Source organism: Carcharodon carcharias, chromosome 26 (genome assembly GCF_017639515.1).
Source record: "Carcharodon carcharias isolate sCarCar2 chromosome 26, sCarCar2.pri, whole genome shotgun sequence".
Taxonomy (NCBI): Eukaryota; Metazoa; Chordata; class Chondrichthyes; order Lamniformes; family Lamnidae; genus Carcharodon; species Carcharodon carcharias.
The window spans coordinates 10,417,889-10,434,579 of record NC_054492.1 but is presented as its reverse complement, the minus strand read 5'-3'; the positions used below and the strand labels follow the sequence as shown (position 1 = coordinate 10,434,579).

The 16,691-nt window shown below is 40.6% G+C and overlaps 1 protein-coding gene across 2 annotated transcripts in view; it reads left to right on the top strand.

Annotated features, from left to right (window-relative positions):
- The window catches only part of efl1 (elongation factor like GTPase 1), a 301,855-nt gene that overhangs the window by 233,210 nt on the left and 51,954 nt on the right, over nt 1-16,691 (top strand). For both annotated transcript variants that reach the window (XM_041175230.1, XM_041175231.1), the window contains 2 exons: nt 7,799-8,826; nt 14,670-14,854. In XM_041175230.1, the coding sequence (XP_041031164.1) occupies nt 7,799-8,826; nt 14,670-14,854 (1,213 nt within the window). The remainder of the gene's footprint in view (nt 1-7,798; nt 8,827-14,669; nt 14,855-16,691) is intronic.

Below are 16,691 nucleotides of genomic sequence, written 5' to 3'. Positions count from 1 at the left end.
TAACTTATTAATTAAAGCTCTCTGGCCAGAATGCCTTTTAATTAGGTTTACTGCCTCCATATTCAAGTAAAGTTAGCCTGCCTTATGGTTACACTTCCATCCTTCTAACAGAGAGTCACTTAACACACAAAAGGTAAAATTTAATATTATTACAGATTATACAGATTAACCTGTTCCTTACAGTTCTCCTTTTTGCCTTAACTTATGCCAGGCCAATACTATCATTGTTTCATAAGCTTCATGGATACAAAGGTCATCTGGACTTAGATCATAATTTTATCTCCCCATGTTTACATTTGAGGACCCATGCCAGCCAACCCTCCCGAGTGCCTAGGACCAGTTGACTTGTCAATGCAATCCTGTCAGGTGTTATCAATGACCAAAATAAGCTGGAATTTCTGTTTGCCCAATATAAAGTGCACATACTCTTCCTGCAGGGAATTCACCACAGTTAATAAGTCCAAAGAGCTTAGGCACTGCTAGGCAATAGCCTCGGGTTAAGATGTCTCCCAAGTGTGCAAAATACTGGAGGAATGTAACCAGCCTTTTTTAATGTACTTGAGCTCTTAGTGCTGTTGAATTTTCTCCCACCACACATTGATGATGCAGATCCTACAATGTGCAGCAACTGACAATCTTGTGCATCCATTAAAATAAAAACAAAATACTGCAGATGCTGGAAATCTGAAATACAAACAAAATGCTGGAAAAACTCAGCAAGTCTGGCTGCATCCAGGAGAACAGAGTTAACATTAAGAAGAGTCATATTGGACTTGAAACGTTAACTTCATAGATGTTCCCAGACCTGCTGAGTTTTTCCAGCATTTTCTGTTTTTATTTTGCAAAATATTATTGGTTTCATTGGTTTGCTTTCTGCTTTTTTCATTCTTAGGTGTTTGCACATTTCTTGTAGAGAGCTGTTGCTTGGTATTTGAGGTTTTGCTGCTTTATAACAATGTTTCTTAAGCTTTCTAAAATATAATATTAATTATATTGCACATTCACTGTTTTGCAAATTTTGACTGTCACTCTTAAGGATAGTTTGTTCACCCACATCAGAGAACAGGCAGCCAAGACTGCTTGTGACAGTCTTTGGATTGGAATTTGTTGCCTTTGTGGGTCAGTTAGCCTGAATGGCTAACGTGTGATGCAAAACAATGCCAATACTAGGTTCAGTCCCAGTACCGACTGTGATACTTCATGGAGGAACCCCTCCACGTTTTACCCCATGCTTGCGGATTGGTGCCCCTTAAGCCAACTATACCCTGTTATGCCCAGTGAAGGCATATCCTAATCTTAACTTCAAATGTGGACTTTGTTCATATGGAAGCTTCTGGAACTGTCTCTTATATTTTTTTTAAATGGGGATTGACTAGGTGGCTAAGATGGCTGCCAAGGGTCAAGTGACTTTTTCAAATTCAACGCACATTATCTCAAGCTTCTGGAAAGTTCCTAATTGAATCACCCTGGGCAGACACCTCTTTTCTGATCCCCCCCCATCCCCTTTAACTTAGAGGCTGCTACACCTTAAAAAAATAAAACCGCCATGATTCCTAAATCACTCCACCACCTGATTGATTTTGTACCAGAAGGTCAAATTTCAAAAAATGCCTAACTTCATGACCTGCTAAATATTCATCTCTTCAGGGGAATCCTACAACAAACCTGATATCTGACTTCAGCAATTTGAACTCATCTAAACTACAATTCAAGAGTGGAAAAGACTCCTCCTGTACTGGACATGCAACAACTGTGTTCCTGCAATGAGCCAAATACGTGAACTTGTAAAAGTACACTATTATTTCTAAATAACTTTTCGTGTGTGTGTTTGAGTGCTAAGTGATTGACGTAGCATTTAGATTTTCAGAGTATAGGCATGAATAATAGCCCTCTCTGTTTAAACCCACAAAAGCTTGCTGCTGTTATTTGAATTGAGCACAAACTCCAGGGGCCAAGAAACACATGCACGTACACACACGCAAGGGAAAGGGTACAAGGGTTTCAGTTCACTCCCAATCCTGCCCATGACAAATCATTTTTCTCTCCCTAATGGAAAGAGATGCCTCTGTCCCTTTATGGACTTTGGCTACTTACCTGTTGCCTCTGGAGGAGCATAGGGTGTGGTGTGTCTGCCCTGCAGCAGTGTTTCATTTGCATTAAATTAAACCAACAAAAAGGCACCACCACCAAAGCAAGATAACACAATGAATTACAGCTAGATTATTTCCAACTATTTAATCCTGCCTATCACAACTATTTACAGAGAAGATAAAACTTATGAAACTCAACTTAATCTGGCACTACTGGAGCAATGAAAGCAACTACAAATGGACTAAGCATCTGCAGGAAAATAACTGTCCACTGAAGATGATCATGAGTAGTAATTGAGCTGTACTTCAAATAGTTTTAGCCACAAGGGATTAGCTAATTGCCATCTGGGAAGCCAGGTATCACTTAAATGGAAAGAAATAATGTGAATGGAAAATGAGAAACTGGAGGCCTGATCGACAATAAATAGAAGCTATCACAACAGTACTAATTGGGAATAGCAGGATGCAGCTACAGACAAAGGCTCACATGGTGTGATGTTAGTGTCTTACATTGACTACATTTAAGCAGAATATCCTGTTAGGCTAACTGATACACTTCGATTACTTGATAATGACACTAACTGAACTACAAGCTAATTATTAAATATGGCCTTTCCTACACACACTAAGAATCTTGAATGTAGTTCTAGTTGCCACAGCACAGAAGAATTTGAGATGTATTTAAAAGGTCATGTTGAGGTGACATAGTGATGTAATCCTCCTGCTTTATTGGTGTGACCACATACAAGACCTGGGGTTCACTCTAACTTTAATTGTAAGATTTGAGTCGATCACAATTGCTAGACTGAGTTGGGGAGAGCTGATCTAAAAGGAACCTGCAGTTCCAACCAGCTACAGAACACTCTGGGTACAAGTATGTTGTCACAAGTTTCATAGAATTTCTTAAGTTAATTGCAATAAGTACAAAAATGCAAACCTGGTAAAGGCAGTGGAAGCAGTCAGTTCACTCTAACACCGGCTCTCAACTTTCAGTTGACTTGGCGCTCTCTCTTGGTGACCGAAGTCTGTCTATCTATCTTCTTGCTTCCTCGTGCTACACACCTTGCTGCTAAAAGTTGCCTCTTAATTACCCTTGCTAGGCATCACCTCTATGTATGGTTTGTCGTTTCCCTGAGCTCTGATTGATCCAGGCAATGCATGATCAGTCCTTAATTGGTTAAGTGGTGCTGATTATTGTCCACTTAGCGTCTTAAGAGTGATGGCCATTTTACTGATGTCATTTCCTGTTGACTCCTGACTGGTTCCCTAAAATGTCAGTCACTTGTGGGAGCGCTCTTCTCATTACAGCTTTTCCCTGTTATTTTATGAAGCTTATAGCTTTCCACTAAGATAACAAGACACCATAAGGTAATTTGTGTGTCTGCTTATTTAAGATAAGACGATGTGTGGTGTCACTTCCTAATGATTAATACTTTGGCCTCCATGTTCTAAAGTATCTAATTAATACATTTTACGTGTTCTGGAGAGTTCAGACACATACGTGACTCCCTAGTGACTGCTCATGCCTGGAGCAAGTTACTTAAAAAATAACAAAAGAGTACAAAAGGCATGTAGCCTCCATTACAAAGTTACTCCAACATGAAGTCTATATTAAATATTAAAAATCAGTCCATAGAGATAACCAGTGTGTTAAAACTGAGGTAACAAGATACATGTTTAAGATACATTATATATGTTCATAAGGAATATAAGTCACAATAATTGCATAGCTACATAAACTAATCACAGAAACTGATTCCAAAGTTACAGAACCAAAGTTATGCTTATGGCTGTTACATGCTTTAAAAGAAAGTGACTATTTCTCCTTAAGGCACTTTAAGTTAAAAGGCTGAAACGCTTCAAGACATAGAACTGTACCTTGACACCTAAAAAAACTGTTTTACTTGACACACTAGGGCCTTCTAACTGAAGTATAACTGATAAGCGTTAATGGCTATGGAGTTTAACAGTTTCATACTCGGGTCTGCTCAACTGTGACTGACTTCACAGCATTTTGCACAAGACTAGGGCCATATGACGTATTTCATTTGTCAAGTAAGGATGCAGCTACAGACAAAGGCCCATATGGTGTGATATTAGTGCCTTACGTGGACTATATTTAAGCAGAATATCATATTAGGTTAATTGATATACTTCAATTACTTGACCGTGACACATAACTGAACTGCAAACTAATTATTAAACATGGCCTTTGCTACATGCACTTAGAATCTTGTATACAGTTCTAGTTGCCACAGCACAAAAAAGATATTGTAGCTGTTGAAACAGTACAGAATAATCAAGAGGATGGAGGGATTGGATTATGAAGAATGATTTTGAAAATTGGGCACATCTCACCGGAATTCAGAAGGTTGAGAGGTGAGGTGATTAATGTCTCCAGGATTCTAAGGGGACTAAATAACATAGATCACGACGAGCTGTTTCACTTTGTCCAGAGTGCTAAAACTAGAGGACATGGCATATACTTGAAGGGGACTACTTGCAAAACCAATCTGCAGAAAGTTAATTTCAGTGAGCAAGTAAATCTATGGAATAGACTCCCTAGGGAGCAGATCGTGTTGATTCATTCAAATGAAAATTTGATTTCCTTCAGAAAATATGTTGGGATACAGTAATTAGGGATATGGCATATGGTAAGTGTGGCAGACTTAGGAGCAGCAGGTGATTTTGGATCTATAGTTTCCATGACAGTTCACTGCATCTTTATGGATTAACCAATGGAGATTGACTGCTATGATTAATCAACAACTCCATTATCGTACTTAACTCACAGGCCTACGAGAGCAAGTTAGCTGGATCTTAATCTTTTTCTCGTCTCACAATTCATACGTACTCAGGAGAGGCAATAGAGTTCCTCCAATATATAGCCTTTTACAATGTTTTTGATTTAAGCATTCCCATGTTTGCCTATATGACCCATATGTCATTGTCTAGTGCCTGGAACTAAAAGAGATGGATTAGTTGGATAGTGTAAAGTTTGTGTCAGCTGTGATTGCTGTTAATGCTGGAGATGCAACCCTCACCCAACTTTCTTTCAGCTGTGGAACTGAAGGATTTGGGAGCTGAGCCTCAGCTGGCATTGTCTGCAGCGAAGCTGCCAGAAACTAAAGCTAGCCGGATGGAAGTTGCATATGCGAGCACTTCTTTATGGGGTGAGATTTTTTTTAAATGCTTTGAGTGGCTGCTCAAGTGCTGAAGAGCAGATTGCTTTCCCACTCCTCCCCACACCAACTGGATACTGTTGATTTGGGAGAAAAATCAGGTAATATACATGTGAGGCCAAATAATAGAGCCTAACATACTCGCAGCTTGAAACATGGAGCATCAGTGCAGAAATCTACGATTTGGTGGCACTGAGTTTTGGATGGAGCTCAAAGCATTTCAAGTTTAGCACATGGGGTGCGGTGATTTAAATAATGCTTCATTGATGATTGTGGTGTTATAACACTGCTGCTGTATAGGAACAATTTAGAAATCTGGGTTCTGCAGGGAAAGATCCTTTTCTTGTCGTATCCACAGGCTGCCCTGAAATTCGTAACTCATATTTGAAAGCAAGGCAAAGGACACAAAAATCGACCATGCAGTTGTTAGTGAAGAGGATAGCTGTGGACTTCGGAAAGATACCAATAGTTTGGTTGAGTGGGCAGAAAAGTGGCAAACAGAATTCAGCCTGGATAATTGTGAGGTTATGCACTTTGGGAGTGCAAACAAAGCAAGGGAATACTCAATAAACAGGAAGATACTGAGAGGAGTAGAGAATGTGAGGGACCTTGGAGTACATGTTACAGGTTCCTGAAGGTGGCAGAACAGGTAGATAAAATGGTAAAGGAGGCATACGTAATGCTTTCCCTTATTGCATGAGGTATAGAATACAAAAGCAGGGATGTAATGCTGGAACTGTACAAAACATTGGTTAGGCCACAGCTGGAAATTTGTACAGTTCTGGTCACCACATTACAGGATGGATATAATTGCTCTGCAGAGAGTGTAGAAGAGATTTAAAGAATGTTGGCAGGACTGGAAAACTGCAGCTATGAGAAAAGATTAGGTAGGCTAGGGTTGTTTTTCTTCGAACAGTTACTGTTGAACCTGCTTCTACCATACTTTCAGACATTATATTCTAGATCACAATAACTGGCTGTGTTTAAAAAAGGTTCCTCATTTTGTCTCTGGTTCTTTTGCCAATCACCTTAAATCTATGTCTCCCAATTAGTGATTTTTGTGTTGCTGGAAACAGTTTCTGCTTATTTTCACTATCAAAATCATTATAATTTTCATTTTCTTTTACACAGCCTTGCTAATTTTGTAATAATTTGAGAATTCTACTACATTTATGAACATACAAATAATGATGGACTGGAAAAGATGCCCTGGTCCAACCAGCCTATCCCACACAGATGAGATACCTTGTGTATCACGTTATAAAGACTCTCCACACTACCCCTTCTGATCTCACAGGAGAGGCAGAATGCCAGATAAACATCCAGACCAATTTTGGGGACAAAATCTAGGAAGTTGCTCTCTAATACCTCCTTCCCTCTCCCAGGTAATCAAGATTAGCCCAACAGGTCAACTTGGCCTGGAATTCTTTGAAGTGCCTAACTTTTTTTACGAAGTGATTGCCTGAGCCAGAAACAAGTCCAGCTCCCACTTGTGGGAATTCAGCAAATCAGCATCCAGTGCACAAACTAGCAGCCAGTTCCAAAGGTTTGCTATTATTTTGGAAATGAACCACCTCCTGCTATCTAACCTACATCTGGCCTTACACAACCTAAAGTTGTGACCCCTGATCCTCCCAAACCTAATTGGAGCAAACTTACTTAAGAGAAAATCTATTCTCTTTATCATCTTATAAACCTCAAATCAGAACACCTCTAAGTTTATGCTTCTCTAAAGAGTAAAGTTTCAGCTCCCTTGCACCATTTGATAACTAAAATGCTTTAAACTGGGAATTAATCTCGTAGACCTCCTCTGCACCCTTTCCAAACCCTCCATATTACCCACCTTGTGGGAAAACCAACTGGACATGGTGTTCCAACTAAGGCCTGACCAAGGTATTGTACAAAGACAAAATTGTATTTCTCATGTTATACTCACTTGTACTATAAATGCACCCCAACACCCTATTCACACTGGATATCGTTTTACATAAACAGTCAAAAACCTTTAAAGATCCATGTAATAGAACGCCCAGATCACTTTCTCTCTCTGCGCCGCCTTCTATTTTTGTTTCCCCTCAAAGATGTATGTATGTTCAGCATTCGTCCTGTCCACATGCATTATACTGCACCTTTTCAAATCAAACATCATTTGCTAGACACCAGCTCAATCCCCCAACACATTAGGATCCATTTGAAGAAATCAGACATCATCTACAGTCTCAAAACTCAGAAAGATCTTAGCATCATCTGCAAACTTGCCCCCAATAATTCCACCCGGATCATTAATAAAAGTAGTAGAGAGCAATGGTGCCAACACCAATCTCTGGTGACTGATTTCCATACAATGCTAAAACTCTCTATAACTGTTTTCTATCCATACCCTTCCAGCCAGTTCTCAATCTAGCTCAATTGTTACCACTAATACTGAAGGCACCTTATGAAGAAACCTCTTGTGTGGAACCTTGTCAAAAACAATTGTCAGTTTATTCAACATTACATAACATGAGCATTTTTTTCTTGTTGCAGGTTTGCCAAGGTTGAAATCAGTTCATCAGAACCAATTGTTCCATTCAGAGAGACCATCATTCGACCACCCAAGGTGGACATGGTAAATGAAGACATAGGCACACAGCAAAAGGTTGCTGTCATTCACCAAAAGAGAGAGGACCAGAATAAATATCCTGATGGTGTCATTGTGGATTCTGATGGACTTGTGACCTTGAATACACCCAATAAGTTGTCCACTCTCAGCGTGAGAGCCATGCCACTTCCTGAAGCAGTGACACAGCTACTTGAAGAAAACAGTGATCTGATTCGTACAATAGAACAGTTCAATCTATCAGTAAAAGAAGGCAGAGAAGCTCTGGAGATCAATCTGACAACTCTCGAGGCTATCCAAAAGTTTAAGCAAAAGCTGGAGGAGAATTTCGTAGGCCGGAAATGGAGAAATGCAGTGAATCAAATTTCATCATTTGGACCACGCCGTTGTGGTCCTAATATTTTACTAAATAGATTAGAAAGTTATCATAGGCCATCAATGTGGCAGTGTCTTGACAAAGCCAGTAAGGACTTGGGCACATACAAGGATTTTGATAACAGTATAATCAGTGGATTTCAGTTGGCTACCCTTTCAGGTCCTGTGTGTGAAGAACCTCTTATGGGTGTTTGCTTCGTTTTAGAAAAATGGGACATCGGTAAAGTACAGCAACTTGTTCAAACGCACAACCTATCTTCCACTGAGGAACAAACAACAAAGGCTGAGGAGTTACAGCATCAGGTAACCTCAAAGGAAAATAGCCTTTCTGAGTTGGAGCCTATATTGGAAAGCCCAGCAGCACAAGGTAGTCAGGTACAGGACAGTCGGACTCCAGCTGAGAGCATGGCAGATGGCAAATGTAACTCTGAAGGTGCGCTTACAGATTGCTATGGCCCTTTCTCAGGCCAGCTCATTGCCACAATGAAGGAAGCTTGTCGTTTTGCATTCCAGGCACGGCCTCAGCGGCTAATGGCAGCAATGTACACATGCGAGATTATGGCAACTGCAGAAGTATTAGGTAAGAATTGTAGTAGCATCTCTTTTATATTGAACTCTTTATGAAGAAAACTTGTCAACTAATGAAAATAGCATGTGTACCCTTGCCAAAAATTTGGGGGTTTTGCGTTGTAACTAACATCTACTCTTTTTGCTGTAAATCCATCAACAACCAGAAATATTGATGGCATATGGTTATGTCTAGTTACACTGGAGACAGTCCTTGGACCAAGCTGATTCTATCTTTTTTTGTTGTGTGACGTATCTGACTTTCATCTATTCTTTTTCCTTATTTGTACCTGGGCATCCTGAAATTATCCGGTCTTAAATAGCAAGATTTACACCAACCAGATGGAGACACAACTAACCTTTTGAATTGGAAAGAGCACAGTGAATAGAGAATGTCTGTCAAAATAGTCCTTTACTGATTTAATTGGAAACAAAAATGGAAGCTACACTCTGTCCCAATAATTAGGCAAAGAAATTATTGTTCCACTTAAATTTTCACGCACCATGTCATACAACTGAGGTGTTCATTTTATAGAATTATTTCTCTTCCATCCTTCTTTAGTCCATCTGCTGATGAAACCCTCAATCCATGCTTTCACTATTTCTGGGCTTGATTATTCAGCTGGTCTCTCATCTTCCACACACCAGAGCCTCACATTTCAAATTCTTATCCTCATGTTCAAAACCCTCCAAGACCTTGCCCCTTTTGATCTCTGTAAGTGCCTCCAGCACTTCAATCCTCCTAAATCTTTGCGTTTCTCCAATTCTAGCTTCTACATCTTATGTATTCCATCATTGACCACTGTGCCTTCTGCTGTCAAGCCCCTCCAGTATAGAATTCCCTCCCAAGCTTCTTTGGCCCTCAACCTCCCTTTCCTCTTAAGACAAAGCTAAAAACCTACCTCCTTGACCAAGCCTCTCTCTTCTGCTCAGTGTGAATATTTGTCTGAATATGCTGCTGTGATGCACATTACATCATCTTAATATGTTAAAGTTGTTATATAAGTTCAAGTTTTTGATTTTAAACTCATCCTAAATTTATAATTGTGCTGATGTCTATTGTATTGGTCTGGATTATGATGTTTGATGTTGATCCAAAAATTAATAGTGCAAACATACAGCAGTAAGATCTTGAGTGGAATGGTTGTGCCATAAACATGTAGTGACTATTGTGGTTTAATCCAGAACTTCCAAGGTAACTGATAATTTGAGAGTCGATAACAGCTGCAATAACTTCAGAAACTAACAATGTAAAGGCAATAAGACTGTAGTTTACAAGTATGAGGAATAGGATGAACACAAGATTGAGAGATTAAGGACAGGGGTAAATTGGGGGTCATGCAAGTCAAAAGGCAGAAAACAACAAACTCAGGCAGACCTGAGTCGGTCACAGTTATTGAATAAAACGGAGCAATGATAGAATATTCTTTGCTGAGACCATGGAGCTGATCATTGGCGAAGAACACGGAATTTTTTTCTTCAGGCAAGTTAGCTGCGAAAGGATAGAAAGGAGGTGGATAAGAGTAATTCACAGAAGTAAAGGGAGACAGTTTGATGAGAAATGACTTCTGGAGAGAGTGGTTAATTGTTTTTGTGAGTTTTGGAACACTAAAAGTTGGTTTGCAGATGTTATGGGCAGAGTAAAGTTAGCTCAGGATGGTTCAGACTCATCAAGGTGTGGGTGCAAATGCAAAATATTTGCAGGACAAAAATTTTGGAAATAAAAATCTGGTGCAAGTTAAAGTGGCCATGAAGTTGTCCGATTATCATAAAACCCTAACTGATTCAGTATTGATTTTTAGTGAAGGAAACCTGCTGCTCTTACCCGGACTGGCCTATATGTGACTCTAGTCTCACACCAGTGTGATTGATTCTTAACTGCCTTCTGAAGTGTCCTAGCAAACCACTCAGGTGTATCAAATCACTACAATGCAGTGGTTCAAGAAAAAGCCCACCACCACCTTGCAAGTAAAAGTAGGGATGTCTTGCCAGGGAGGCAAACATCCTTGTGAAGGAATTAGAAAAAGAATGTGAGTAACATGAGACATTGGGCCGAATTTTATGGAGAGGGGGCAGGGTCCCCACGCATTAGCACAAAAATCATGAAGGAGCCCACCTTCTCTTGACCTGCTCACCTCACAGCTATTTAACGGCCATCTTGGGTTGAGGCGAGACTTGAACCCCCATTTAAGAGGAAGTCCCACCTCCAAGAACTGCCAGCGAATCAAATAGGAGCAATGATCACTGCTAAGATGCAGTCTGCTGGAGAAAAGGAGTCATCTAGTCTAGATGAAGATAGGCCCTTGCAAGGAGAGCTGGGAGCCAAGATCAACAGGCTGGGAGAGAGGGGAAACATGGGGAGTAATATCTTGGAGAAGGGTCTTGGTGGGCTGACCAAACAGGAGGCACCCCCTCCTGACTTGGCCTCAAGGCTCTCCAGCTTTTACTTGATGGCTGGACACTTGGCGGCTGCCTCCCCCACTGTGGATAAATCACAGTGACAGGGGGAGGAGGCCATTAATTGGCCACTTAATGTTTTGTTGTGTGGTAAGGATCTAGACGAGGTTTTAGGGGATTGTCTATTCTCCCAAAGTTGGCTGCTCCTGTCTGTAGTTTCTTAAAACCATTATTCTTTATTTACAGTAAGTATTTACACATTTGGACCTTGACACAAGGCTGGAGCTTCTCCTTCCAGACTTCCAGATCTCTCTCTCTCTCTCTCTCCCTCTGCCACCCCCCCTCCACCCCAGTAATGTGATCTGACAATTATTACATCAGCATCTTGTATCCTTCTGATATTAACTCTTTATTCTACATCTCCCCTAAGTCTTTAACCCCATCATATTTATATCCTCCTTCATCCGCCTGCAAGCCTCAGACTTCACAGGGTTCGTCTCTGAGGTGCCTTGACCAATCTCTCTGATCACATTCTGATCTTCCCTTCTGTCAGTGTGAGTGTTCTTCTCCAGGGTGACTGCAGAGTTTGTAGTAAGTCTATTTTCCACATCAGAATCTTATTACTTTCTCTTCAAGGAAATTAAGGCACTGTGGTTTCTCCCTTTGATACCCTGGTCTGTCTCAATCCTGTATGATCTTGGTTGGAGGGTTTCAATGAATGTACTTTCCTTCTGTTGGACTTGGACCCATACTCTCCCACGGGCTCCTACACTGGAAACTCACATGCTCTATGCCTGTGATTAAAGTTCTGAACCTGGTTGCTTCTCTATCCTTCTTCAAGCTGCTTTACTCTCTTGTGGTTGTTCCTGGTGATATTGGGTTTGAGATGGAAGCTGTGTTCTCAATCCCCTACTCATTAGTAATGCTGATGGTGAGAAACCATTTTGTAATGGTGAGGTTCGATAACTCAGAAGAGCAACATTAACATCCTTGCTTTTTTTCCATAAAACTTTAATGATTCATACCCCTCTCTCAGCTTCTCCATTTGTTTGAAGATAACGAGGTGAATCAGTTACATGAACAAAGCCATACCACCTGAAGGCGTGTAGGCAATGGGTATGGCGCCACTGCCGTGACATCCTGTTTTGCTTCACTGTGTCTGGGAAGAATTCTTACAGACTTCTTTCTGAATTTTTCCCGTGGAGATGTACATTTCTACGCTCCCACACCCTCCTCCAATATGTAGGAGATCAAGGTCTAGAATCATAGAATTTATTTGACTCATTGTTCCTGTATTAACTCTTCAACTGGAACTGATTGCGTTCCTCTGTCCTTCTCTCCCTTTGTATTCTTTTCAATCATTTATACAAGTACCTATTTAAATGATGCTACAGCGTCTGCCTTGTGTGAAAATATTTTTTGCTATCTTCCCTTTTTCAAGGATAGTTCTGAGGCTGTGTACCTTTTTACCAATTCATAACCATTGACAAATCTCAAAAACACTTCCATAATTTTGAATAACTCAATTCAATTTTTCGGTTAAAAAAAAAGCTCAATTTTTATAACGTCGTTCTAACTATGGCCTCTCAATTCTAGCATCATCTGTAATGTATCCTTTCCATGACTCTAATATGCTTCCTCTCATGATTGTCCAACTGTAGCCTAACCAATGCCTTGTAAACCTTTAATATGATTTTCTTATATTGAGGGCTCAGGAGAAATTAGACTTGATGGGCCAAAACGTCTTTTTCCAAATACAGAGCAGTTTGCCTGAGAGTTGTTCAAGGTCTCAGTGTTCTCTTGGCTTTTGCTGTAAGACTTTATTTGGAGAATCTTTAAATAATCCTTGCATATTTATGTAACTCTAAAAAAAAACTTTATAGAAACATCACTTTTCTGATAAAATTTAAGATGTACAAGCAGCAAGTCACTAAACCCAAGTCTAGGTGTAGCCTGTGGGAGTCGAAGTGAGCAGCACACCAAGATTTTAGCTCCCAAGCCTCATTCTTCCAGGCCTAATTTAAATGATCGAACTCAAACTCCTGTCAGAATCCTGTGGAAGGAACATAGGACCTGGCTGGAGGGTGGGAGTTTGGTTCTAGGTGGCACAAGGTTGGTGACCTGTGTCAGCAGTCTCCTGACATGGCTTACCAGTTGATGGAGAAGAAGGAAAGCCAGTGGCAGGGGCCACACAGAGGAGCACTCCAAATTTTCCTGGGCTGCAGAAAACCTTAAAAATTTAAACTTAACCAGGCCTCCTGGCCATGATTCTTTGCTAATAAAATTGAAGATGTACAAGCAGTAAGTCACACAACCAGATTTTAGGTGTAGCCTGGTGGTTTCACTGGTGGCCGCTGCTTCAGTCAACAGCTAAGATAGCATCACTATCAGAATGACATCGGAGAGGATCTGGAGAGTGGGAAAGGAAGGACAGGGTTGAAATCGCCCGTACTGGTTTCTGGACTTGGATTTTGTTTAAAGATAACACTGCATTTACACTGTCAAATTAGTCTGGTTAACAGCAAGTTGTCAGCCCATGGTACCTTTTGTGGTTTCCTGAACAATAGTATTGGCGTAAAACTTTAAATAGTGATCTTAAAATGAACCCCGCCTAATCTTATTCTTGTCTGAAAACAAAGAGCCAAATGAATGTTTTATTGTTTAATCTAAAAATCCTCTGGAGAAACAACACCCTCTAGTGAAAGTTTAACCTTAATTTGTCCTTCCCACCTTTTTTGAAATTAACTATTTTAACAAAGCAATTACAGCTTTGGTATTGCTGTGGCGGACACCTGCTTAGTAGGTTGGTCAAATTATCTAAAAGCAGAGAATTAAACATCCAGCTTTAACAACAGCACAGAGGGCAACCTGGTTTTACATAGCGCCTTGAACACAGTAAGACATCCCAGTGGTAATCAGGCCAAAGCTGTTACTGAGTCACAAAGACCAGCTGACCAAAGCTTGGCTAAAGAGGCAGGTTTGGACATCTTAAAGGGAGAGGTGGAGAAGTTTAGGAAGGAAATTCCAGAGCTTTGGGCCTAGAAGGGTGAAGGTCAATGGTGGAGCAAAGGAAGTGGAGATTGCACAAAAGGCTAAAGTTGGAGGTGGGCCGGAGGGGGTTGCAGAGTTGGAGAGGGGCAAAGCCACACAGTGATTTAAATATGAGGATGAGCTATAAAGTTGGAACTGCAGATCTCAACTTCAATAAAGTGAATTTTCTCAGCTTTACTGGGCAAATTTTAAAGTTCTCAGCCAGACTAATCCAAGGTAGACTGTCTGTTTCAGAGAGAGGAAAGATTGGAAAGATTGTTGACCTGAAATGTTTAACTCTGTTTCTCGCTCCACAGATGCTGCCTGGCCTGAGAACTTCCAGCACTTTCTATTTTTATTTCCAATTCCTAGCATTGCTTCCATATTTCACAAATGTGTGTTCTAATGAGTCTCTTTATGCTTTCACAGGTCGGGTTTATGCAGTCCTTTCAAAGCGTGCAGGCCGAGTGTTGCAGGAAGAGATGAAGGAAGGGACAGAAATGTTCATTATCAAGGCTATTTTGCCGGTCGCAGAGAGCTTTGGCTTTGCTGATGAAATCAGGAAACGGACAAGTGGCCTAGCCAGCCCGCAGCTGGTGTTCAGTCACTGGGAGGTAAAAAAAAACAACTAATTCCATATGGTCTGGTTTCTTAATGTCCTGCAGAATTTGGAGCATTTTAGAGATGTATACCCAACAGAAATGATGCACAGTACATATTTTAAAAATTACTAGAATTGAAGAATGAATCATCATTAATATGCTCTTTCAAAACCAAGAACTTGGATTTAAGAAAATAGACTGGCAATTATGTAACATTCTGCATGACCTCAGGATGTCCCAATTCAGCCAATGAAACACATTTTATTGTAATGTTACAATGTGGGAAAAATAGGAACAATTTGAATACAGCAAAGGGTCCCACAAGAAACAATGTGATAATGACCAGATAATATATTTTTTAGATGGGGAAATATGTATTGGCTAGGACACCAAGAAGAACTCCACTGCTGTTCATTGCATGGTGCCATGGGACATTTTAGGTTCACCTGAGAGCGCAGATGTAGGTTTAAAGCCTCATCTGAAACACAGCACTTCCACATCAGTGCAGCGCTCCCTCAGTGCACCTGAGTTTCTGGAATGGGGCTTGAACCCAGAAACACCTGACTCAGAGGTGAATGTGTCACCACTAGGCCAAGGCTGATATCTTGATGACGTGTACTTTTCCTTTAACTGTGAATGTCAATGACATCATGTGAGAAACTGTTCTGGAGGAGCCAAAGATTCAAACCATGTAAGGAGCTGGCTTGTTAACGCGCAATCAAAATTAGGAATTGTTGATTGAAGTTGTTAGAGCACCTTGGAATTAATGATTTTACTGTGCTATGTGTATTCACACTGTTGAAAACTGCTTCTCATGAGAGTACTCAGTTTAAGTTTAAAGGGATCTGTCAGAATCTGCTTTTCTCAAAGGAGTTGCCACAGTCATGGATAGTGAAAATTTGAGAGATAATCAAGAAATCCAAATTTTGCTCTAGTCTGTTAAATACAGTAACAATACCCAGACTTTAGGAATAAGAGCAAGCAGTGTACAGTGTTGGGAAGCTGAAGCCTGGTCCTATGGTACTGGACTAGAAATCCAGATGTTGAGAATTTGGATTCCACCATGGCAAGTTGTAAAAACTCAACTGGTTTTCCTGAGGCAAAGAAACCTGCCATCACTCCAGTCTCTCACCTGCGTCACAATGTTCTCCGTAGTAGCCTGATGAGCCACTTTATTTCTTTGAAACTGCTGCAGAAGCCCCATTCCTCACCTTAGGGGGACAGATGGACAGAAATAAATGAAGATAAAAGTTGGATGGTCACAGGCCCACAGTACTTGATTTTCCATATTTAAAAATTTAACAGAAATCAGGCACCGAGTCTCACTGTCTGATCAGGGAATCAGCCCGTGAATATTTCTTGAGCTCTGAAGTTGCCTTATGCAACATAGGGCAAAATCAATGTTAGCAGACTGTGCATGTGACAATGCCTTAATACCAGGCTTGTACACCCCCACAAAATCTGGCAGATAACCAGCAAGAGGCAGACAAATATGTTTTCCACTTTTAAAGCAGCAGAGAAAGTGTATATTCAACTTAAGCATGTTTATTAATTCTTTATTTAACAGCAACAATGAAGAGAGATTCTTCCAAATGAATAACTGAGTCAAACAGAAATTGATCAAACAGCATTTTCTTTCATTCTAATCAGCTTATTGAGGTACTAGGCACTGGCTCAATACGAGCAGCTTTCCCAATGGCTGCATCCTACTTTCCCATCAACTTTCCTGCCCAGTATGCCCACTTGGGGCTAATCTTGCCACACTCCTTCCTGTCCAACTCACCCCTTCCAATGCTAACCCTGCAGACTCTGCCAGTAGATCAGCTCTCACTGCCCCTCTGCACATCTC